Below are 24,081 nucleotides of genomic sequence, written 5' to 3' on the forward strand. Positions count from 1 at the left end.
GGTTCCTGCTCCTGATCACTGACCAGTGACCCTGGCTTAGAGGGGAAATCAGCCAGGGTTCCTGCTCCTGATCACTGACCAGTGACCCTGGCTTAGAGGGGAAATCAGCCAGGATTCCTGCTCCTGATCACTGACCAGTGACCCTGGCTGAGAGAGAGGGGAAATCAGCCAGGGTTCCTGCTCTTGATCACTGACCAGTGACCCTGGCTTAGAGAGAGGGGAAATCAGCCAGGGTTGCTGCTCCTGATCACTGACCCTGGCTTAGAGAGAGGGGAAATCAGCAGGGTTCCTGCTCCTGATCACTGACCAGTGACCCTGGCTTAGAGAGAGGGGAAATCAGCCAGGATTCCTGCTCCTGATCACTGACCAGTGACCCTGGCTTAGAGAGAGGAAATCAGCCAGGGTTCCTGCTCTTGATCACTGACCAGTGACCCTGGCTTAGAGAGAGGGGAAATCAGCCAGGGTTGCTGCTCCTGATCACTGACCCTGGCTTAGAGAGAGGAGAAATCAGCAGGGTTCCTGCTCTTGATCACTGACCAGTGACCCTGGCTTAGAGAGAGGGGAAATTAGCAGGGTTCCTGCTCGATCACTGACCAGTGACCCTGGCTTAGAGAGAGGGGAAATCAGCAGGGTTCCTGCTCCTGATCACTGACCAGTGACCCTGGCTTAGAGAGAGGAAATCAGCCAGGGTTCCTGCTCTTGATCACTGACCAGTGACCCTGGCTTAGAGAGAGGGGAAATCAGCAGGGTTCCTGCTCCTGATCACTGACCAGTGACCCTGGTTTAGAGAGAGGAAATCAGCCAGGGTTCCTGCTCTTGATCACTCTCCAGGACCCCTGTGTGAGAGAGAGGGGCACCAACCTATAGGAGAGATGTGATTGCACTAGAGAGGATACAGAGGAGATTTACAATGAGGTTCCCTGGACTGGAGAAATTTAGTTATGAGGACAGATTGGATAGGCTGGGGTTGTTTTCTCTGGAACAGAAGAGGCTGAGGGGAGATTTAATTGAAGTGTATAAAATTATGAAGGGTCTAGGGAGAGTGGAAAGGAAGGTCCTATTCCCTTTGGTTGAGGAGTCCTTAACCAGGGGGCCACAGATTTAGGGTAAGAGGTAGGAGGTTTAGAGGGGATTCAGGGGAAATGTGTTCACTCAAAGGGTGGTGGGGATCTGAAAGTCACTGCCTAAAAAAGGTGGTAGAAGCAGAAACCCTCATAACATTTAAAAAGTACTTGGATATGCATTTGAAGTGCTGTAAGCTACAAGACTACAGACCAAGATCTGGAAGGTGGGATTAGGCTGCTTGTGGCTGGGCCGAATAGCCTCCTTCCATGATTTCTATGATTCTATTTCTCCCCCTCCTCTCATTCTGTCTCTGACCCTCCCTCTTGTACTAATAGACGGTGTTTTCTGTTAGAAAGGTTGCTACGATGCAGTGCTGGTTGGTTTGGTTCGCTTGGTGTCTGTCTGTGTTGCTGCCTGGCTGATGGACAAAGCTGGAAGACGGAAACTTCTCTTTGTGTCAGGTAGAGTGGAACAGGAGCTATAATATGTTAAAGTGGAATCTCTCTGACTGCCTCAGCGGCTCAGTGAGTAGATCCCACGCCCGCTGGGGTTTGCAGTCACAGAGACCGGGTGTAATGGAGCCCAGATTCCAAAACTGAGCCAACCTTGTTGGGGGGGAATACTAAAATTGGTGTCGCCCCCTCTGGGTTAGGTCAAGGGGAAAATCAGCTGGGGTTTCTGCTCCCGACCACGGTCCAGAGGGTCCCTGCAAAGCAGGACCAGGCTTAGCTGCAATGACTCCCAAGGTCCAATAGCCTACTGACTCTGACTGGGTCCTGGAGTGTGATAGCTCTTTCAACAGTGGGCTGAATGGCCTCTTTCTGCCCTGTAAGATTCTATGACTTCATCAATCGGAGGGCACAATTGAGGTTGGGGGGGTGGGGGGTGTTATCAACTGGGAAAGGAACAGATTATAGACGGGCTACAATTACCACAGTGCACACACATGCAAAATCTGCCCTCTGGCACAGCCAAAAGACCAGAGAGTGAATACACTGCATAGCCCATGCCTGGGATACTCTGAGCCCAATTTTGTGGAGTTCTGACTATCAGTGGAACTCTGTATTTTTTAATTCTTTTTCAGAATGTGTGCATTACTGGCAAGGCCATCCCTTGTTATCCTGAGAAACTGGTGGTGAGCCACAGGTATTAAGTTCGATATAAATTGGGTGCCCATTTTCAGAGAGCAATTACATTGGGGTGGGACTGCAGTCACATATAATCCCACATTTGGGAAGGACAGCAGCATTCCATTAATGAACCAGGTGGGTTTTTGCAGTAATCTGACAGTTTATATTTTTATTTTTTTTATTTAGAGATACAGCACTGAAACAGGCCCTTCGGCCCACTGAGTCTGTGCCGACCAACAACCACCCATTTATACTAATCCTACATTAATCCCATATTCCTACCACATCCCCACCATTCTCCTACCACCTACCTACACTAGGGGCAATTTACAATGGCCAATTTACCGATCAACCTGCAAGTCTTTTGGAGGTGGGAGGAAACCGGAGCACCCGGCGAAAACCCACGCAGACACAGGGAGAACTTGCAAACTCCGTACAGGCAGTACCCAGAACTGAACCTGGGTCGCTGGAGCTGTGAGGCTGCGGTGCTAACCACTGCGCCACTGTGATTACTTTTACAAATTGTTTAATCTGATTTTAAATTCACAAACTGCCCATAATGGGAGTTGAAGTCATAGCCTTTCATTTACTAATCTAGTAACATAACCACTACACTATTGTACCTTTCAATGTATAGCTTATCCCCTTCCAGTTTTATAGTCATTGTAACTAACAAGTAAACTCATTTCCCTTTCTCCTCCTCTGACCAGGTGCAATCATGTTTATCTCTACATTGGCTCTTGGAGTCTACATCAAGCAGGATGAGTTAAAGAATTACCACACAAACACTAATGTTTCCATTGTGAATGCTGACAATTTAACAGTTAAGCATCTACTTCAACACAAAATGGCACAATGGCTAACCTTCATACCTCTAATCAGTGCCATGGTTTACATATTCGGTAGGTCCAACTAATCTTTACTCTGTATCTAACCCCGTTTTGTTTTTTGAACTGAGTTAACTGCAGGAGGAGGTAAATGAAAAGATTGTCATTGTTGGATAATTAGTATTTCAATATCCATGTAAAACAGGAATAAATCTGCAAGTCTCACAGAGAGTGATATGTTTTGAAAGTGTACAATACAGAATGCTTCACGAATATGCAGGGGCTATGCTAATCTTCTGTGTATCGTTCCAATTTTAGTATATGTTTTTTTTTCTTTTTGAGTCCTGGGTTGATTTTTAAACTGCTTTCAAAATAATTTTTTTGGAAAGCCAATGATAAATAATAGTAATAGGGCAGATTTTATCAATTTGTACCCCTGACAGAAAATCTCACCGCAGTCTTTCCTGATGGTTAACACATAACTAGGGTTAATCCAGATTTGTGCCTGAAAGCCTTGATTTTCTTGGGGTGATCACCTCCTGATTAGCATGCAGGTGGCCCAAGATCTGTTTGATGGGACTGTGTAGAGGGAGCTTTACTCTGTATCTAACCCCATTTGTTTTTTCTTTCTTTACCCCGTTTTTTTGTTTTCCAAGGTGGCCTTTATACCCCAGGCCCCTTTTATATTTTTCATGTCGAGGGGGCCTTTATTCCTCAGGCCCCCTTTATATACATATTTACAAAAATAACTTTATTAAATTCAGATAAATAAACCAAAAACTCAAATTAAAATGCCATTCTCGGCGTCGACGATGCACTCCAGTCCCTGCGGTGCCCACCGGTCGCGGAAGGCCTCATGTGTACCGGCGGACACCGCATGCTCCTTCTCCAGGGACGCCCGGGCGTGAACGTAACCACGGAAGAGGGGCAGGCAATCAGGGAGGACGGACTCCCCAACGGCCCGCCGCCTGGACCTGTGAATTGCCACCTTGGCCAGGCCCAGGAGCAGACCGACGAGGGGATCCCCCTCCCGGCCCAAGCCCCTCTGCACCGGGTGCTCAAAGATCAGGAGCGTGGGACTGAAGTGCAGCCAGAATTTGAGGAGCAGCCCCTTCAGATACTCAAATAGGGGCTGCAACCTCGCACACTCCGTATAAATGTGGAACACGGACTCGTCCAGGCCGCAGAAAGTACAAGCGGCCTGGGAGTCCATGAACCTACTTAAAAGTCTATTGCACGGGACTGCCCTGTGCGACACCTTCCACCCCAGGTCCCCGATGTAAAGGGGGAGGACTCCCGCGTAGAGAGACCTCCATCGTGGTTTCCCCGATTGGAATGGCACGGAGGGCATTTCCGAGAGGCGGCTCGGGTTGTGTGGGACCGGCTCCCGAGGAGGGTTTCGGGGCCTGGGTCCGATGAGCAGTTCCGGCCGAGTGGGAGTGAGGGTCGTCCCAGGGACTTCGGCGACTCCTCTGCCCGCCGGTCCGTCCCCGGAGTTGGCCGCCCGGACAGCCGAGATGCTCTCCTCCGCCGGCGGGGGAGCGCCCTGACGGGAGGCGACCATGTTCCAGACTCAGAATAGATCCCAGTAAAAGACAGGCAACTCCCTCAGAGAAGCGCGGCTAACGGACTCCACCGGGAGCTGCGTGTCGTCTTGAAGGCAGTGACACTGGCGGAAAAAACAAGTCGCCAGCGCACACCATCTGGGAGGACGCTCGACGTACAGGTATCTCTGCAGGGTCCGAAGGCGGAGAGTCACAGCCTGGGTGCAGACGCACACCAGCGACTGACCGCCCTCCTCAATCTGGAGACTCAGGACCGCGGCAGAGACCCAGTGTTTCCTCTTGCCCCAGAAAAATCGACGAGTTTCTTCTGGATCTTGGCGGCAAATGCAGGGGGCGGAGCCAAAGTGACCAACTGGTACTACAGCATCGAGGCCACCGGTTGGTTTATGACCAATGCTCGGCCCCTGTAGGAAAGCACTCGGAGCAGTCCTGTCCAGCGCCCCAGCCGAGCGGTGACTTTCACCTCCAACTCCTGCCAGTTTGCCGGCCAGGCTTCCTCAGCGGGGCTAAGGTGGACTCCCAGATAGAGGAGGTGCGTGGTGCTCCACGCAAAAGGTGTCATGTCCTCCGGCAGGGAGTCCACCCGCCACTGACCCACCAGGAGACCGGAACATTTCTCCCAATAGATCCTTGCGGAGGACGCGGCAGAAAAGGTCTGCTGGCAGTCGCGCATCCTCCGCAAGTCAACGGGATCTGTGATTGCGAGGAACACGTCGTCGGCATAAGCCGAGAGGACGACCCGCATGGCCGGCTCGCGCAGAGCCAATCCCGTCAACCTCCTGCGAAGCAGGCACAGGAAGGGCTCCACGCAGATGGTATACAATTGGCCGGACATGGGGCACCCCTGACGCACTCCTCTCCCAAAGCGAAGGGGCGCCGTCAAGGACCTGTTAACTTTGACTAGACACTCTGCGGCGGCGTATAAAAGTCAGACCCGGGTCGGAGTCCGAAAGCGCGCAAAGTCCTGAAAAGGTATTTGTGATCCACCCTGTCGAACGCCTTCTCCTGATCGAGGGAGAGAAAGGCGACCGACTGACCAGTCCTCTGGGAAAGATGGATCAGGTCCCGAGCCAGATGGATGTTGTCCTGGATGGACCGGCCCGGGACCGTGTAAGACTGGTCGGGGTGGATCATGTGGGCCAGCACGGAGCCCAGGTGGGTAGACATAGCCCAGGCATAGATCTTGTAATCTGTGCTGAGGAGGGAGACCGGACGCCAGTTTTTAAGCAGGCGGAGATCGCCCCTCTTTGGCAGTAGGACGATGACCGCCCTGCGCCATGAGAGGGGCATCTCCCCGGTCGCCAGGCTTTCCCCCAGGACCCGCAGGTAATCGTCTCCCAGGACGTCCCAGAATACCCTGAGGAACTCCATGGTCAGCCCGTCCAGCCCCGGGGATATGCCCCTCGAGAGTTGGTGGAGGGCGCCAGTCAGCTCCGCCAATGTGAGCGGAGCCTCCAATCCTTCGGCGCCCTCTGGGCTGACCTGCAGCAGTTCCTCCCACAAAACTCTGCGTACGTCCTCGCTGGACGGATCCGGAGAGAACAATGCACGGTAATAAGTACGGACCAGGAGGCCCATTCCCTCCGGATCCCTGATGGAGGACCTGTCATTGGCCAGCAGCTCAACGAGCTGCTTACGGACCCCCCGCCATTTTACCAGTGAGTAGAAGAAGGGTGAGGCGCTGTCCAAATCTTCCAGGATCTGGATCCGCGGCCTCACGTACGCACCTCAGGACCCTATGAGCTGCAGGTTCCTCAGCGCGCCCTTCTTCTCTTTGTACGCCTGCCACAGGGCCGGGTCCACGACAGCATGACCGAGACGGGACTCCAAGTCAAGCACCTCCCTCTCTGGGCGCCAGATCTCGGCTTCCCGTCTCTTGGTCGACCCCTTCACCTACTCCTGACAGAAGACACGGATGTGAGTCTAGCCCACATCCCACCATAGCCTCAAGGAGGGGAAGCCCCCCTGCTTCCTTCTCCAGTCGGCCCAGAATCGACAGAACGAGTCCCAGAATCGCTCGTCTTCCAGCAGCCGGTTGTTAAAGTGCCAGTACGTGGACCCTGCCCGCGTGCGGAGTGGAGTGAACTCCGCCCACACTAGGCGGTGGTCCGAGCACGGCACCAGCCGCATGGAGACCGTCGAGATGCAAGAGACGTATGGCTGCGAAAAGTAGAGGCGGTCGATTCGGGACCCCCCTCCTCCAGACCTCCACGTGAAGGCGCTGGAGTCGGGATGGAGATTCTGCCAGACGTCCACCAAGTTAAGGGAGCTGATCAGTTCCCTCAACTTCTCCACCGACGCTTGGCCGTGCTGGGGACGGGAACGATCCCCCACCTCGAGGGTGCAGTTAAAATCCCCCCCCGAGGATGATGCACTCGCCGCTATCGATGGAGCTCAAGAGAGCGGACACTTCTTCAAAGAAGCGCGCTTGCAACGCGCCGAGCCGGGGCGCGTACACGTTCACAAAGTGGAGCGGCACGCTACCCAGGCGAACGGCGAGGTGGAGCAAGCGGCCCGGCACTAGCTCCTTGACCCCCAAGATCTCCGGCTGAAAAGTCAGGGCCAACAAGATAGCCACCCCACTAGAAATAGGGGTGAGGTGACTCATGTAGACCCCACCCTGCCACTCCAGGAGCCAGGTGGCTTCGTCTCCCGGAACGGTGTGGGTTTCCTGCAGAAAGTTCACCGCGTATCTCCCTTCCCTGAGAACTGTGAGATTGTGTAATCTGCGGTGAGACCCCCTGCTGCCGTTGATGTTGAGGCTGGCTATGGTTATCTTCATGTCAAAGGTACTTAAAAACCGTCACAAACACCTCACTGTGAGGAGGGAGTGGAAGTGCACCTGGCCCTCCACTCCCCCAGCAACCCATTGAGGAACACATTAAATCGGTGCCTCAACCAGTTTCTGGCCCGCACCCTTGCCCGCTTTCTTGAGGGCGGCACGGACGGACTGGATGATCAGCGCCAGATTCGACCAACGGCCGAGGGCCGGCTGCACTTTATTGCGGTAACCCCTGCAAGCCGCGAGGAAATCCCGGTGTTCTGCCGTGGGGTTGAGAGGAGACTCGGTGGGAGGCACAAGGGACTCCACCACCTCACTGGCAATGGAATTAAGGTCATCCTCCGTGCCCCGCACCGAATCGCCATCCTCCTCCGGGTCGTCACCGCCAGCGGCCGACACACCCACCACACACTGTGGGGCGGACGTCCCGGCTGCGCCAGCTTGTCCTCCGTCACGATCCCACCCCCAGGATCGAGGGCACTGGAGCCAGTGGGCGCCAGTAGTTCAGGACCCCCCCCCACCTCCGTCCCCAGGCCAATGAGCGGTCCAGGGGAGATGGAAGTGCCTGACTCTGGAAATCCAGCCAAAGCCGGGACCAGAGGCAGAGAGAGGAGGCCATCTCCCTCTCCGCCAGCACCCACAGACCCAGCAGATGGGGCAAAATTTTCAATTACAACTGAGTCGGGGTCGGGTGTCTCTTGGTTGTGAGTGGATTCTGGCAGGGAGGGCCGACCTTTTGGGGCTTCGCCCTCCCCTCCATACAGGGCACCCGACCCAGTGGCAGTGGCAGAATGGGCAGCGTCCCCAGGCTCCCCCACCACAAGCAGGCCTTAACTTACTCCTTCAGGAGGGGCATGTACAGGGGCCTCCCCCTCCCCTCCATCCTGAGGGGTAGGGAGCTCTTGCACAGACTTTGCAGCCTTGATGTTGGTGGTGGCAGGGGGAACCTGAGGACCTGAACCAGGAGACAGCTCCCCTCCAACAGATGGGCCCTGCACCTCAGGGCCCTGTGTTACCTCTGTGGAGGGGTGCCTTCTCCTCTTTTTCCCAGTTGGGTCCAGAGGCTCAGAGACCTCCAAGTCATCAGAGGCCTCCACCTCCGCACCCTCTTTTTTTTGAGTCACCCTGGGCCTGAGCCCAGCCCTGGGGCAAGTGGGCTCCCTGACATCGGACCTTGGGCTGAGCTCAGGCTCGGGTTGTGTCATGGTGTCCAGGGGACGCACCTCTTGATGTTTATTTTTCCTCCGTGCCTTCCTTCCACCCGGACAGGCACTCCCCTCCCTGCCCGGGGGCCGTGAAAATCACAGCCTCCGGAACCGACTGAGCGATGTCTGCAGGAGATTTAGGGGGAGTGGGAGGAGGTGCACTGGCGCCACACTGGGCCGCCAAGGTGGAGTTGGCGGCCGGGAGGTTGGGGCAGTTCTTACGAACATGCCCCACCCCCTTGCAGAAGTGGCACCCCGCCCGTCCGAGGTCCAGAAGACGCAGTAGGCCGTCCCCTGGAATTCCACATTGAAGTGGCCCTCCGAGTCCTCCTCCCGCGCCAGCTGCACAAATAGCTGGCTGCGGAAGGAGTAGACATGTCGGAGGCTGTGCTCCCGAAGACCGAGCGGGATTGGGTTGATTTCCGACCTTACCTCCCCCAGATGGTGCAGATGGGGGAGGTGGAGCTCACTGGGAAGAAAGGGTGGGACGTTTGATAGCATTATCCGCTGCGCAGTGGCCCCCAGAGGGTCCACCGGCAGGAAGGTTCCCCCCAGTGATCCCTTTACTCAGGGCCAGGGACACCGCCCGCTCGAATTTCAGAAAGAACACAGCCTTCCCGTATATCTTTGAGGCTGCAACAATGGCCGAGGGGCCAACAACCTCGGCCATTGCCTTTACGCAGGCCTCAATGGACATGTTGGGGTGGGGATAGCTCTTCACTCCATGGCTGGATGTTATCAATTTAAAGGGTGACAGGGCTGCGTGGGCAGCCACAGAGGCTGCAGCTGCATAGGTAGTGGAGGGCCCCTCCACCGGTGATGAAGGGCTTGTCATGGATCTAAGAGCTAAACCCACCCCAAACTGTAGGCTTGCAAACCGAATAACAAAAGATTCACAGAAGATATTGAAAATATATAAAAAAACAAACAGGTTACGGGAGAGGCTGAGGGAATAGAGGAGAGGGAAAGACAGGCTGTGAGGGATGACTTGCTTTCTGGAGGTGGTGCACACAGCACACTTAAAACAGTCTTTGCCAGCACACTAGGTCTTCTGGTTGGGGGAGGCGTCTTCACCTGGGTCAGCTGAAGCTGCCCAGGCACTATCTATCCCCTTCTGTCTCTTTAGCCAGGCAGCTTCAGCTGACCCAGGCTGGGCAATTGGGGTGGGGAGGGAGCTTCCCTGTGTGCTTGTTGCAGCAGCACAGATTCCTGCTGAATTGGCAGCCCCACCCCTTGTTGTTCCAGTCACTTGTTCCTCCCCCAACAGTCCAAAGCAAAGCAAATTACTGGTGTTCAGCACCCACCTCCAGCCAAAGCCTTGTTCCAACAAAAAAGTCTCTTTCCTCTCTTTAATGGTGATTGTTGTTGAAGCTTTCCTCTGCTCAGTGTAGCTCCTCTCTCCACCTCAGCAACCTCCAAACGCCACCAGCACTCTCAGCTGATGCTCATTACTGCAATCAGCAGTCAACACTCCACTTAGACAGCACCCAACCCCAGTGCTGTATCTGTGCTGGGAGTGTTTGATGGGGACAGTGCAGAGGGAGCGTTACTCTGTATCTAACACCCGTTTTTTTTTTGACACAGGCAGACCGTCAACGGCAATTATGCGTTTAGCATGGACCTCAGCTCATTGGGGCTAAGGAATGGAAAACGTGCAAGAGGAGTCACTTTTCAGAGCTTTACTCTGTATCTAACCCCGTACTGTACCTGTCCTAAGAGTGTTTGATGGGATAGTGAGGAAGAGACCATGAACACAGGTGATTGTGTTGTTGGAGGTAGCATGAAAGTTTCAAATGCCCAACAGCATCAACTTAAAACATGCAGAGGTCAGGAGTAAGATAAGGTCAAGGGCAAGTTTCTCACACAAAGGTTAATGGAGATGTGGAGTAGGTGCTGACAACAGGTCATTGAAGTAGTGTAAAAGGGTTCAGGAGAGATTACATGAGAATGCAGTCACTGGGAGGTGAGAAATGTCAAAAGCAATGGCCTTGTTGCCCAGTTTTTGTTCCTAAAACTTGTGATATTCCCTTTGGTACTTGATGCCTACCGCCACGTGCTCAATGCACTCGGTTTTTCCAATTGCCTCAATGTGGTTGATGACTTTATTGCCCTTTGACCTATACACAGGATACGGCCTGGGCTGGGGACCAATCACCTGGCTGCTGATGTCGGAGATCCTTCCAATCAAAGTTCGCGGTTTGGCATCCGGCCTATGTGTTGCTGTCAGCTGGATCACGGCCTTCATCTTGACGGAGTGGTTTTTGCCAGTGAAGGTTGGTTTGTTTTTGGGCATGTGTGCGTACAATCTGCTTTCTCTCGGTCCCAGACTTTTCTTGCCATGAATTGACCAAAGGTTTTCTCCCTCTGTGTTTTTGCTGCCTCTCCCAAGAGATGACATGACTCCATGTGGACATGATTCAAGGAACAGAGGAGGCCTTTCATCCTCTCAAGCCTGCTCCACTGTTCAGTTTTATCATGACTGATCTGTACCTCAAACCCATTTTCCTGCCTTTGCTCCATATCCCTTGAACCCCTTCCCCAGCTTTTTTTTTTGGGGGGGGGGGGGGGGGGGAAAGAGTTCCAGATTTCCACTCTCCTCTGTGTGAAGAAGTAATTCCTGACATCACCCCTCAACGGCCTGGCTCGAATTTTAAGATTCTGCCCCCTTGTTCTGGAGGCCATTCAGCCCAACAAGCCTGCCCCGCCATTCAATATGATCATGGATGATCATTCACTTCAATGCCTTTTTCCCACACTATCCTCATCTCCCTTTATGTCATTTGCACTTAGAAATCTCTCAATCTCTGCTTTAAACATACTCAATGACTAAGCTTCCACAGCCCTCTGGGGTAGAGAATTCCAAAGATTCACAACCCTCTGAGTCAAGACATTTCTCCTCATCTCGGTACTAAGTGGCTTCCCCCTTATTTTGAAATTGTGTCCCCTGGTTCTAGACTCCCCAACTAGGGGAAACATCTTACCTGCATCTACCCTGTCTATCCCTTTCTGTACTTTGTAGGTTTCAATGAGATCACCTCTCATTCTTCGAAACTCTAGAGAATACAGACCCAGTTTCCCCAATCTCTCTTCATAGTACAGTCCCACCATCCCGGGAACAAGTCTGGTGAACCTTTGTTGCACTCCCTCTATGGCAATAATATCCTTCCTAAGGTAAGGGGACCAAAACTGCACACAGTACTCCAGGTGTGGTTTAACCAAGGTTCTATACAATTGAAGCAAGACTTCACTACTCCTGTACTCAAATCCTCTTACAATAAAGGCGAACATACCATTAGCCTTCTTAATTACTTGCTGCACCTGCATGTTAGCTTTCAGTGACTTATTGACAAGGACACCCAGGTCCCTTTGTGCATCTACACTTTCTAATCTCTTACCATTTAAGAAATACTCTGCACATCTATTCCTCCTACCAAAGTGGATAACCTCATATTTTTCCACATTATATTCCATCTGCCACATTCTTGCCCAATCACTAAGTCTGTCCAAATCCCCTTGAAGCCGCTTTGCACTTTCCTCACAACACACATTCCCACCTAGTTTTGTGTCATTCGCAAACTTGGAAATACTACATTTGGTCCCCACATCCAAATCATTGATATATATTGTGAACAGCTGGGGCCCAAGCACTGATCCCTGCAGTACCCCACTAGACAGAGCCTGCCAAAGCGAGAATGACCCGATTATTCCTACTCTCTGTTTTCTGCCTGTTAACCAATCCTTAATCCATGCCAGTATATTACCTCCTATCCCATATGCTTTAATTTTGCTCACTAACCTCCCGTGGGAGATTTTATCAAAAGCCTTCTGAAAATCCAAGTCCACCGACTCCCCTTTATCAATTCTGTTAGTAACATCCTCAAAAACCTCCAACAGGTTCATCAAACATGATTTTCCATTCATAAATCCATGCTGACTATGTCCAATCAGATCATTATTATCCAAGTGTCCATTTATCACATCCTTTAGAATAGATTCTAGCATTTTCCCAATGACTGATATAAGGCTAACAGGTCTGTAATTCCTGGTTTTCTGTCAACCTCCCTTCTTAAATAGTGGGGTGATATTTGCTACCTTCCAATCAGCAGGAACCGCTCCAGAATCTATAGAATTTTGGAAGATGATCACCAATGCATCCACTATCATCATAGCTACCTCTTTCAACACTCTGGGATGTAGAATATCAGGTCCTGGGGATTTATCAACCTTCAGCCCCATTAATTTCTCCAATACAACCTTTTGACTAATACTAATTTCCTTCAATTCCTTATTCCCCCTCATCCCTTGGATCTCTAATTCTGGGGGATTTCTTGTATCTTCCTCAGTGAAGACAGACACAAAGTAATCATTTAGCTTCTCTGCCATTTCTCTACTCCCCATTACAAATTCTGCCTATAATGGACCCACATTTGTCTTAGCCATATGTTTCCTTTTTATGTACCTGTAGAAGATTTTTTGCTTGCTTACATTCATTCTTGGCCCTCCTTTGCTGTATTCTAAAATCCTCCCAATCCTCAGGTTTACTACTATTTCTGGCAACTTTATAGGCCTTTTCTTTTAACCTTATACCATCCTTAACTTCCTTTGTTATCCACGGTTGACTGTCTTTACTTTTGGGGTTTTTTGTGCCTTGAAGGAATGTATAGTTGCTGTAAACTATGTAATATTTCTTTAAAGACTATCCATTACCTATGTACTGTCATAACTTTTAATGTATTTTCCCAATCCACTTCACCCAATTTGCAACTCATAACTTCATAATTTCCTTTGTTCAAAGTTAACACCCTGGCTTCAGATTGAACGATCTCACTTTCAAATATTATGTAAAATTAGAGTCAGAGAGAGATACAGCACTGAAACAGGCCCTTCAGCCCACCAAGTCTATGCTGATCAACAACCACCCATTTATACTAACCCTACATCAATCCCATATTCCCTACCACACCCCCACCATTCTCCTACCACCTACCTACACTAGAGGCAATTTACAATGGCCAATTTACCTATCAACCTGCAAGTCTTTGGCTGTGGGAGGAAACCTGGAGCACCCGGCGAAAACCCAGTCACAGGGAGAACTTGCAAACTCCACACAGGCAGTACCCAGAACCGAACCCGGGTTGCTGGAGCTGTGAGGCTGCGGTGCTAACCACTGCGCCGCCCTCAAAATTCTATCATATTATTGTCATTCACCCCTGAAGGTTCTTTTACAACAAGATTAATTAGCCCTTTTTCATTACATAAAACTAGATCTAAAATAGCCCATTCTCTAGTCGGTTCCTCAACATACTGCTCTAGAAAACCATCCCAAACACACTCCAGAAACTCGTCCTCCACAGCATTAGTGCTCATTAGGTTTACCCAGTCTATATGCAGATCAACGTCACCCATGATTACTGTATTACCCATGCTACTCTAATCTCCTGGTTAATACCATGCCCCACACTACCACTACCGTTTCTTTTGGGCCTCCTTATCTCGAGAGACAATGGATACGCGCCTGGAGGTGGTCAGTGGCCGTTTGGTGGCCTATAAACAACTCCTACCAATGTTTGCTGCCCCTTGCTGTTTCTTAGCTCCACCCAAACAGATTCCACATTTTGTTCTTCCGATCTGAGATCCTCACTTACTAATGTGCTGATCCCATCCCTTATTATCAGCGCAACACCACCTCTTCCTTTCTGCCTGTCCTTCCTAAATGTCGCATATCCTTGAATATTCAGTTCCCTGTCTTGGTCACCCTGTAGCCAGGTTTCCGTAATGCCAATTAGATAATACCTATTTACCTCTATTTGGGTCTTTAAATCATCTACCTTGTTGTGAATGCTGTGTGCATTCAGGTAGAGTTCCCTTAATCTTGTCGTCTTGACATTCTGCATTCTAAGCCTAGTTGATGCTCGCCTTTGTTTCGCCTGCCTTCTGATGTCACTTGCTATTTTTCTACTTCCTGTTACCAACTTTACTTCCTTCCAATTTGAGCTACCCCTCAGGTCCCCATCCCCCGTCAAGCTAGTTTAAACCCTCCCCAACAGCACTAGCAAATCTCCCGGTGAGGATATTAGTTCTGGTCCTGTTATGGTGTAGCCAGTCCATCTTGAACAGGTCCCACCTGCCCCAGAACCAGTCCCAATGTCTCAGAAATCTGATGCCCTCCCTTCTCCAGCCACGTGTCCCTATAGGTGGTAGGGAAATATAGGGACAGGTGGGGATGTGGTAGGAATATGGGATTAATGTAGGATTAGTATAAATGGGTGGTTGATGGTCGGCACAGACTCGGTGGGCCGAAGGGCCTGTTTCAGTGCTGTATTTCTAAAACTAAAACAAAGAGAGGCACAGGTGGAGGCTGAAAAAAGGTAGAAGGAATGATCCCCTCTCTCACGCACCAAACTTCCACTTTACCCTGATTCACTCCTCCATTACCCCACCACCTTGTCCCTTTCCCACGGCACCTCCCCCTGCAATCGCAGGAGCTGTAATAACAGCCCTTTTACCTCCTCTCTCCTCACTATCCAAGAACCCAAACACTTTCAGGTGAAGCAGCGATTTGCTTGTACTCCTTTCAATGTAGTATACTGTATTTGCTGCTCACAATGTGGTCTCCTCTACAGTGGGGAGACCAAACGCAGACTGGGTGACCACTTTGCGGAACACCTCTGCTCAGTCCGTAAGCATGACCCTGAGCTTCCGGTTGCTGACCATTTTAACACCCCACTGCTCACATCTCCGTCCTGTGATTGCTGCAGTGTTCTAGCAACCATCAACGCAAGCTTGAGGAACAGCATCTCATTTACCGATTAGGCACGCTACCGTCTGCCGGACTGAACAACTGAACATTGAGTTCAATCATTTCAGAGCTTGACAGGCCCCCCCCCCCCCACTTTTTACTTTGTTTTTTTCCTTTATTTATTTTATTAGTTTTTTTGTTTGTTTCTACTGTGCCTACCCATTGTTTTTTTAAGTTTTTTTTAATGTTTGTGCTTTAGTTAATTCACACCCTCTCTGTGCTAATGCTTTGTCTTTCAGCACACCATTAACATACTGTTTGCCTTTGCTCCATGACCTTCTGGTCAGTTATTCTCTGTGACCTTGTCCTATCAACACCTTGCCTTTTGTTATCTCTTGCCCCACCCCCCACTTTACTTGCTTGCTTAAAACCTTTTACATTTCTAATATTTGTCAGTTCTGAAGGGTCACCGACCTGAAACGTTAACTCTGCTTCTCTCTCCACAGCTGCTGCCAGACCTGCTGAGTATTTCCAGCATTTCTTGTTTTTATTTCAGATTTCCAGCATCTGCAGTATTTTGTTTTTATCCTACTTTACACTAAAATTTATTTTCTTCTTAATTTATAGTTCCCCTCCTTACTGAACTCTTAGTTACCAAACTCCCATCTTCACACTTTGCACCCTTCAGCAGCACTCAATGGAGATCTGCCCTCTCAGCTGGGTGCAAAAGATCCAAGGCACTATTTCAGAAGAAGAGCGCGGGGGGTGGGAGTTCTCCCTGGTGTCCTGCCCAATATTTATTCATCAACCAACATCACAAAACATTGAGGCTCTGAAAGTCTCTACAAGTCTGTCTTTCTCCGAATGTAACTTTTTGCTCAGATATAATTCAGGGTACCAGGGCTATAAGGGTTAAAGCATGAAGAGTTAAGAGTTCGATTAAAGCCATTGAGAATCTGCATCTACAGGAGAAGGGAGTTAAACAGCAGGACCAAGTACAGGACTTTAAACCACTTTTCCTTCTGCAGGATGCCTTTGGACTCGCTGTCCCCTTCCTGTTCTTCTCTGTGATATCCATCCTGTGTATAATATTTACTGCTGTCTGCATTCCTGAAACAAAAGGGAGAACCTTGGAGCAAATTGAAGAGAGTTTCCGGAACCCGAGGGCCCCCAGCAGTGATAACAGTTGATGTGGACCGCACTTTGAAAAGCTGAAGGTCAACGTATTATGTTTATGAGCTGCTTGTCTCTCACTCTGAACCTGTGAGGGCAGACTAATCCTGAACCAGATTCTCTCACTCATCTGCTCCAAAGAGAGGCAAGTGTGTGTGTGAAAACTAAAGATTGGCTTCAGCTCCCATATCCCTTCAGTATCCCCTCAAACACTCCCAGGACAGGTAGTATTAAGGTAGAACCAGCATCAGTCTAAAGGCTACATTGAGACGGATTACACACCCTCGGGAGGGAACAGGTGTAGTTTAGTTTAGTTTAGAGATACAGCACTGAAACAGGCCCTTCGGCCCACCATCAACCACCCATTTATACTAATCCTACACTAATCCCATATTCCTACCACATCCCCACCTGTCGCTATATTTCCCTACCACCTACCTATACTAGGGGCAATTTATAATGGCCAATTTACCTATCAACCTGCAAGTCTTTTGGCTTGTGGGAGGAAACCGGAGCACCCGGCGGAAACCCACGCAGACACAGGGAGAACTTGCAAACTCCACACAGGCAGTACCCAGAATTGAACCTGGGTCGCTGGAGCTGTGAGGCTGCGGTGCTAACCACTGCGCCGCCCTACTGAGTAATGGACTCAATAGTCCTTTCTCCTGCTGTGCTCCATTACTGATATTAAACAGAGGGTATGTGAATGTCAGACTCACCGCTCGTCATTTATTCAGAACTCTGTCTGCTACTGAACAATAGTTCAGCAGTCTAAAATCTGCTATCATCCCAAACAGTTTTACATGGTTTGTAATATACGAAGTAAATTATCTGTAAGAAATATAATGGAATGTGAATGTCATTGTTACAAAATGAAACATCTGAATAAATAACCCAAGTGTTCTCACTTAATATTACCAAATACATAGAATAACCAGTACTCAGGAGACTGGAATCTCATCAAGGGGCTTATTTACATATAGAAAAATGGCTACAGGAGAATGAGTTACAGACTGGAATCTAATCAAGGGGTTCAGGGGGTTCATATATATATTAACAGATACCCGGGAGTGAGTCACAGGCTGGAATCTAATTCAAGGGGTTCAGGGGTTCCTATATAGAACAGGAGTGAGTTACAGGCTGGGATTGAATCTACCCTGAATGTCTGCCAGGTTACTGAGGCAACAAGCTTGAACACAAAGTGATAGTTTACACTGGTTTCTCTCTCCTCATGGAGAATTAGCTTTGTGTCTAGTGTGTCCGAGCTGAATTTTTAAATTTATCATTTCTATAATATTGTAACCCTCTTCCAAAAAGACACGAAACAGAGTAAAATCCTTTTTATTTCACAGTAAATGGTCATAATTTTGTGCTTCTACAAAAACATTTAAATAACTGAGGACAAAGTGCAGATATCAAAAAGTGAGCCCCTGTACTGAGACTGAGCGACCCCCAATACCGCTTCCAGTTACTGCGCGGCTACCACAGATACATAACTGCGGTGGGAAAATCCCCGGAACTGTTCCCACTTCCCCGGCAGTGCAGAGAAAACCCATTTATGCTTACATTTTCCACCACAATTCCCATGGAGAAACTCCAATGGAGACACAGCGGTAAATTTCCCAAACGAGATCTCAGTGACTGAGCTACTCATCCCACAATGCAAATGTCCTCAGACTGTATTGTACCCAAGAGATTTAATGGCGAGTGCCTTTTTAAAACGCCCTACCCGACTCTACACTACAACTCGTTATGAGTAGGATGTTGCAACTTGTCACCCCCACATCATGGAATAACCATCCCTCAGACACACCTGTCTGAATGTCTCAGTGTATCAGACAGACTCAAATCAAACTTTCTGCTACGTTTCAGTACGTGTGTTCCATTTGACAGACACATTTTTATAAAGTACACACTCTATTTAAATAGACTTGTAATATATAAAGAATGACTAGCTAAGGATATTAAATCTTTATAAACAAGCATTAAGTTATAATCGGTGTAAAGATTGATCTTTTGATAAAAAGAGAAACACACAAGTCAGACAGTGTTCCCAGTCTCACTCTGATCTGAGCAGATTCCGCCTGCTATTTTACCTGCTCCGGCCAATATTCTCCCCTCCAGACCCGATGGCACCAATTCTTGGTGGGAAACAAGTTGTTCAGGCACAGAATATGTTCCGGTCCCTCAACCCATCGTCTACTTCTGGTGAGAACCTATATACAGAGTACTGGCTAGACATTGGAGGATTACTGGGGAACAGTAGAAATCACAGCTGTGCCCAATCCTGTCCTCAGCCAATATCCACAAACACATTCCAGAGTGATCAGGAACAGGAGCCTGGGGTGATTCTCTCTCCTCCTGAGCTCAGAGGCACTCGTTGTTCCTCCCTGTTTCATCCAGCTGAGACTGGTTACCCCATGAGAGATGCAATCTAGGACCATACTTGTCTAGTCTCGCCAGTTTAAACTAACAATAGGGAATGTTCTCCGAGGATACTCCCCATGGCAATGCCTAAAACAGTAATGTTACATCACAAACTGAAGGGTAAGACCCAGTGGTAGCTAATCCACAGCAACCCTGAATATCAAAACAGGAGACATCCCAGCACGGATCGGAGGTTTCAGTGACCGCTCTATCTTAGACAGGCTGGTGCCCATAAGTGCTGTTCAAACCTGTAAAGGCAGCAGAGCAAAACTAGCAGCCAATTTATAAATAGAATATAAAATCCAAGAGGTAATGATGAGCACATATAAAACCTTAAGGCTTCAGTTAGAGAACTGAGTGCAGTATTGGGCTTCACACTAGGAAGGATGTTGAGGCTTTAGAAAGGATACAGGGTAGATTCACCAGATGCTACTGGATTATGAGGGAAATACAAATGCAAAAGATAGACTGAAGAAACTAGGGTTTCTCAGTAGACCAAAATAGGGGTTACAGGACAATATGATAAAGTGTTTAGCATTATTAAAGGATGGGACAGATGAGACAAGACTGTTCCAGTAACTGAGGGGCTATTGATTAAATGTAAGACTTAGAACAGAGGATAGGAGAAATCTCTTCACACAGCCAGAGTTGGCAGGCAAGGGAATTCAATCCAGGGGTTAGTGGCTGCAGCAGAAACATCCAACATTCAGCATTAGTTTGGAGAGGGGGACAAAGGAAAAGGGGTTGTCGGGAAGTGGGAGGTGAGAGGGTAAACGTGATTGGAATTATCTGCTCATGTGGAGGAGCAATGCTGAAGGATTAGTGAGGCTAAATGGCCTGTTTCTGTGCTGTACCTGTTGTGCATAAACAGAGCTCTTTGTTCTGACAAAGTCACAGCATGTTAAAATCTTTTTCCACGAAGTGCACTCAAAGAGGAGTGTTCTTCAGCGCCAACTCTTTGCAACATTTTGCTATTCCGCACTGTGGGACTTCACGCTTTCGCGATTTGCTTCTCAGGTAAATTAAACCACTCAACTTGTGATCCCTCGTACTCATTACAACCTAAGATAACACACAGGCTGGAGCAGCTTCAATGAAGGGCTTCACACAGCAACTACGGCAGGAATAAAGCCCAGCTATGCTCCTCGCTCCCCTCCTGACCCCAGTCCCTCACCTAAATGGCCACCATATGTCTATACAGCTAGAGAGAGTCAGCTATTGAACTGTGGGGGCATCGCAGCCAAACCAAATCTTCTCCTTACCTGACATTCACATGTGCAATTTCCAGCCTGGAAGTGAGGAATATCACTGATAGTAATCTGGAGCAAGAACTCTCCAAGATTAGCCAACTGCTGAAAGATTGCCTGTGTTCCTCCCCCTCCCTCAAACACAATAAAGCAGCATTACTCCAGATTATACTTACAGACTGCACAGCTTTGTCAGATTGGGATATCAGTCTGCTGGTGACTGGGTGGTGAAGGAAATTTCCTGGATTGAACCACACTTTGCACTAATGCACTGTTGGGATTTGGTTTTTATTTCTGAATCGCCCCCTGCACCTCACAGACTAGGCAGGAAGACCCTGGAAACTATTGCACAAGCATGGTTTCCCATCACTTCACGGAACAGAAATTTTTTCTCTAAACGACACAAATAATCACTATACAACAATTAAACACACTGCTCAGAACCCAGGTCAGTCATTTTCAACTTCAAACCACTCAAAGTACATGCTTCTTTATAAACTAACTCCGGGAGCATGTTCAATCCTCAGCACCAGGCTCCTCAGGGAGTCACTCCCACACGATACTTTACATCACATCAGATGTGGACACTGAGTCAAACTCCTGCTGTAACCCAACTGGAAGCTAAATTTATAAATCTGAATTAGAAGGGAAGATTTTGCCAGCTGGGTGCTCCTCAGTGTCTTCATGTCAAACCTGTGCACCACAGCTGCACAGATGTGATACAACAGCAACAGTCTGTGCTTGTACAGCACCTTTAAATAGCAAAACGTCCCAAGGCGCTTTACAAAAGTTTATGACAGCTGGAGTTTCTAAACGTCACAAAGCTCCCACCCCACAGATTAACAACATAACTTACTCTGGGTGTCCATTTCACAGCATAAAACTTGCACTCAAAAGGAAAATCCAGCTGATATGTGATCAGGCTGTCCCAGACAATGGGTTAGGTGCAGCATTGCCTGTCTATCTTCATTACCCCCCTCTTTAATCACCAACAATGCACATCTTGTATAAACAGAAACATTTAGACGTACAATTCAAGTCACTTTGGTGCCACATTTGGCAGTATGTCGGACTGGGAGCAGGTATGACAGGTCACATAGCTCTTAAACAGGAAGAGGCAGCACAGGCAAACTCCACCCAGTCTCTGGTCTGGGTCCTGGCCTCACACTGCAAAAGGACCACAGCAAATATTCCAGCAGTTTACACCAGGATGGGTAACAGCACCACGGTTTAAGGAATGAGGTACTCAGTTTGCTGCCCCTATCCCAGTACATAGTGTGTTGTACCCTTCACTCTAACTCATTGTAGGTGACTTTCAAAATCTACAGTACAGCTTGCACAGGCCTGTGGTGCAGTCCCTCATCATTCACACCAGGTTGGGGATCAGAGAATATTCCCACTGATTTACCCAGCAGTGTTTTGTAAGTCTCCCCTAGGTGTCCCAGTGTAACTGATAGCACAGCACTGCAGTGCAAAGGGAGTGTCTGCTCCCTGGGGAAGGTGCCCTGCCGGCTGTGAGCAGACCCAGCTTGAGCTGCTAAATTCAGGCTGGCAGCACAATTTCCACACTGCTGGTGTCTGTGTTCCCTTTCCCTGCTATCAAAAACCAGGAAGCTACAGGTCAGAGTTGCAAATGAAACAGATTCTGAATGAGGGGAGCTGGATCATAATGTGCAACTGCACCCAGTGGAGGAATGTGACTGGAGGTAGAGAGAGTAATCCCACTGTAACCATCAATTTTCAACAAAGACCCCCCTCTGACCTAGATTTAAAAGGAGCTGTAAACAGCAGTAAGTTCTATATTAAACTGTGTTTTGAGATACTGGCAGCACAGGTGCAGCCATGACCTGAATCCCATTATAGTTGTAATATAATGGATGCTCCAGATGGTGCAAAACTCACAGCAACTGCTGCTGGATTATGTTTGATCCTGTCTCTCAATATGTGTGCTCTAGTGCACAACTACTGCGGTCACAATACAAAAAGAAATGTATCAAACCCGTGTGACTTGTAGACAGTAACAGGATTAACCATAGCTCCAAACACAAGCCTACATAATTGAGGCAAAAGTCCAAAAGACACCATCATTTTCTGTCCATTTGAACTATCAATTGCACATCGAACAAAGAGAGCGCTCAGGGAGGTCAACCCTCTCTGCAGCACATAGTTTAGACATAAATAAATATAAAGCTCTGTCGGTTCGTTAACCTGCAGGCCACGCACTGTAAAATAAGTCACGTTACTGTTCTGCTGTCTCGCCACTGATCATTCCTGACAGCTTTTCCTCATCGGCCATTTTTCTGTCCTGGAGCCTGGCATATGAAATGGCATCGCCCCTTGGGAGATAGAGAGAGGAAGGTGGCATTAGGAAGTATCCAACATAAGAAATCCTGTTTCTATAGCCACCAGCAGACAGTTAAATGAAATACCCGCAGCACTCAACCTGCTTGTCAGGCTTTACAAATTCCAGAGTTCCACGGGTTTATTTATAACTCAGCACAAGGAAGCTTACATTTGTTCAGGTAACTCCCTCCTAGTCCTTGCCACCTACACCTTTAACATCAACACATGACCTCTGATCATCGAATTTTACAGGACAGGAGGCCATTCGGCCCATCGTGCCTGTGCTGGCTCTTTGAAGAAGCTATCCAATTAGCCCCACATCCCCTGCTCTTTTTCCCCCAGCCCTGCAAATTTTTCCCCTTCAAGTATTTATCCAATTCCCTTTTGAAAGTTACTATTGAATCTGCTTCCACCGCCCTTTCAGGCAGCGCGTTCCAGATCACAACAACTCACTGTGTAAAAAATTAATTCTCATCTCCCCCTCTGGTTCTTTTGCCAAATATCTTCAATCTCTGTCCCTCCGGTTACCGACCCTCCTGCCACTGGAAACAGTTTCTCCTTATTTACTCGATCAAAACCTGTCATGATTTTGAACACCTCCATTAAATCTCCCCTTAACCTTCTCTGCTCTGAGAACAATCCCAGCTTCTCCAGTCTCTCCCTGTAACTGAATTCCCTCATCCCTGGGAACATTCTAGTAAATCTCCTCTGCACCCTCTCCAAGGCCTTGACAAGGCTTTCAGTGCAGCAGCTTTTTCGGGAGCAGAGTGTGAGCGAGTGAGCAGCTGGGAAGGTCAGTTTGAAAGTAAATTTAATTTCCTTTTGTTTTTCGGCGGAGGCCAGGGGGCTGCTGGGTAAGTAAAACACTATATATTTGGGCGGTTTAAAATAACTTTCCTTTCAGTGCAGCAGCTTTTTCGGGAGCAGAGTGTGAGCAAGTGAGCAGCTGGGAAGGTCAGTTTGAAAGTAAATTTAATTTCCTTTTGTTTTTCGGCGGAGGCCAGGGGGCTGCTGGGTAAGTAAAACACTATATATTTGGGCGGTTTAAAATAACTTTCCTTTCAGTGCAGCAGCTTTTTCGGGAGCAGAGTGTGAGCGAGTGAGCAGCTGGGAAGGTCAGTTTGAAAGTAAATTTAATTTCCTTTTGTTTTTCGGCGGAGGCCAGGGGGCTGCTGGGTAAGTAAAACACTATATATTTGGGCGGTTTAAAATAACTTTCCTTTCAGTGCAGCAGCTTTTTCGGGAGCAGAGTGTGAGCGAGTGAGCAGCTGGGAAGGTCAGTTTGAAAGTAAATTTAATTTCCTTTTGTTTTTCGGCGGAGGCCAGGGGGCTGCTGGGTAAGTAAAACACTATATATTTGGGCGGTTTAAAATAACTTTCCTTTCAGTGCAGCAGCTTTTTCGGGAGCAGAGTGTGAGCGAGTGAGCAGCTGGGAAGGTCAGTTTGAAAGTAAATTTAATTTCCTTTTGTTTTTCGGCGGAGGCCAGGGGGCTGCTGGGTAAGTAAAACACTATATATTTGGGCGGTTTAAAATAACTTTCCTTTCAGTGCAGCAGCTTTTTCGGGAGCAGAGTGTGA

General features: G+C 48.7%; 2 protein-coding genes and 1 pseudogene across 3 annotated transcripts in view; 1 reads left to right on the forward strand and 2 right to left on the reverse strand.

The window, feature by feature from the left end:
• slc2a6 (solute carrier family 2 member 6) overlaps window positions 1-17,696 on the forward strand; it is a 37,904-nt gene extending 20,208 nt beyond the window's left edge. The window contains exons 7-10 of one of the 2 annotated variants that reach the window (XM_068012037.1): window positions 1,418-1,526; window positions 2,906-3,097; window positions 10,702-10,847; window positions 10,964-11,049. In XM_068012037.1, the coding sequence (XP_067868138.1) occupies window positions 1,418-1,526; window positions 2,906-3,097; window positions 10,702-10,847; window positions 10,964-10,969 (453 nt within the window). In that variant the 3' untranslated portion in view covers window positions 10,970-11,049. Of the gene's footprint in view, window positions 1-1,417; window positions 1,527-2,905; window positions 3,098-10,701; window positions 10,848-10,963; window positions 11,050-16,341 lie in introns of those variants that run through there. The other variant, XM_068012036.1, reaches the window with a different exon arrangement.
• Window positions 3,273-3,356, reverse strand: LOC137347858 (U6 spliceosomal RNA; annotated as a pseudogene).
• Window positions 17,697-17,811: 115 nt separating the features above from the next.
• cacfd1 (calcium channel flower domain containing 1) overlaps window positions 17,812-24,081 on the reverse strand; it is a 28,119-nt gene continuing 21,849 nt past the window's right edge. The window contains exon 5 of the mRNA XM_068012038.1: window positions 17,812-22,496. Within this exon, the coding sequence (XP_067868139.1) occupies window positions 22,400-22,496 (97 nt within the window). The 3' untranslated portion in view covers window positions 17,812-22,399. The remainder of the gene's footprint in view (window positions 22,497-24,081) is intronic.

The sequence above is a fragment of the Heterodontus francisci genome, chromosome 32 (genome assembly GCF_036365525.1).
Source record: "Heterodontus francisci isolate sHetFra1 chromosome 32, sHetFra1.hap1, whole genome shotgun sequence".
Classification (NCBI taxonomy): domain Eukaryota; kingdom Metazoa; phylum Chordata; class Chondrichthyes; order Heterodontiformes; family Heterodontidae; genus Heterodontus; species Heterodontus francisci.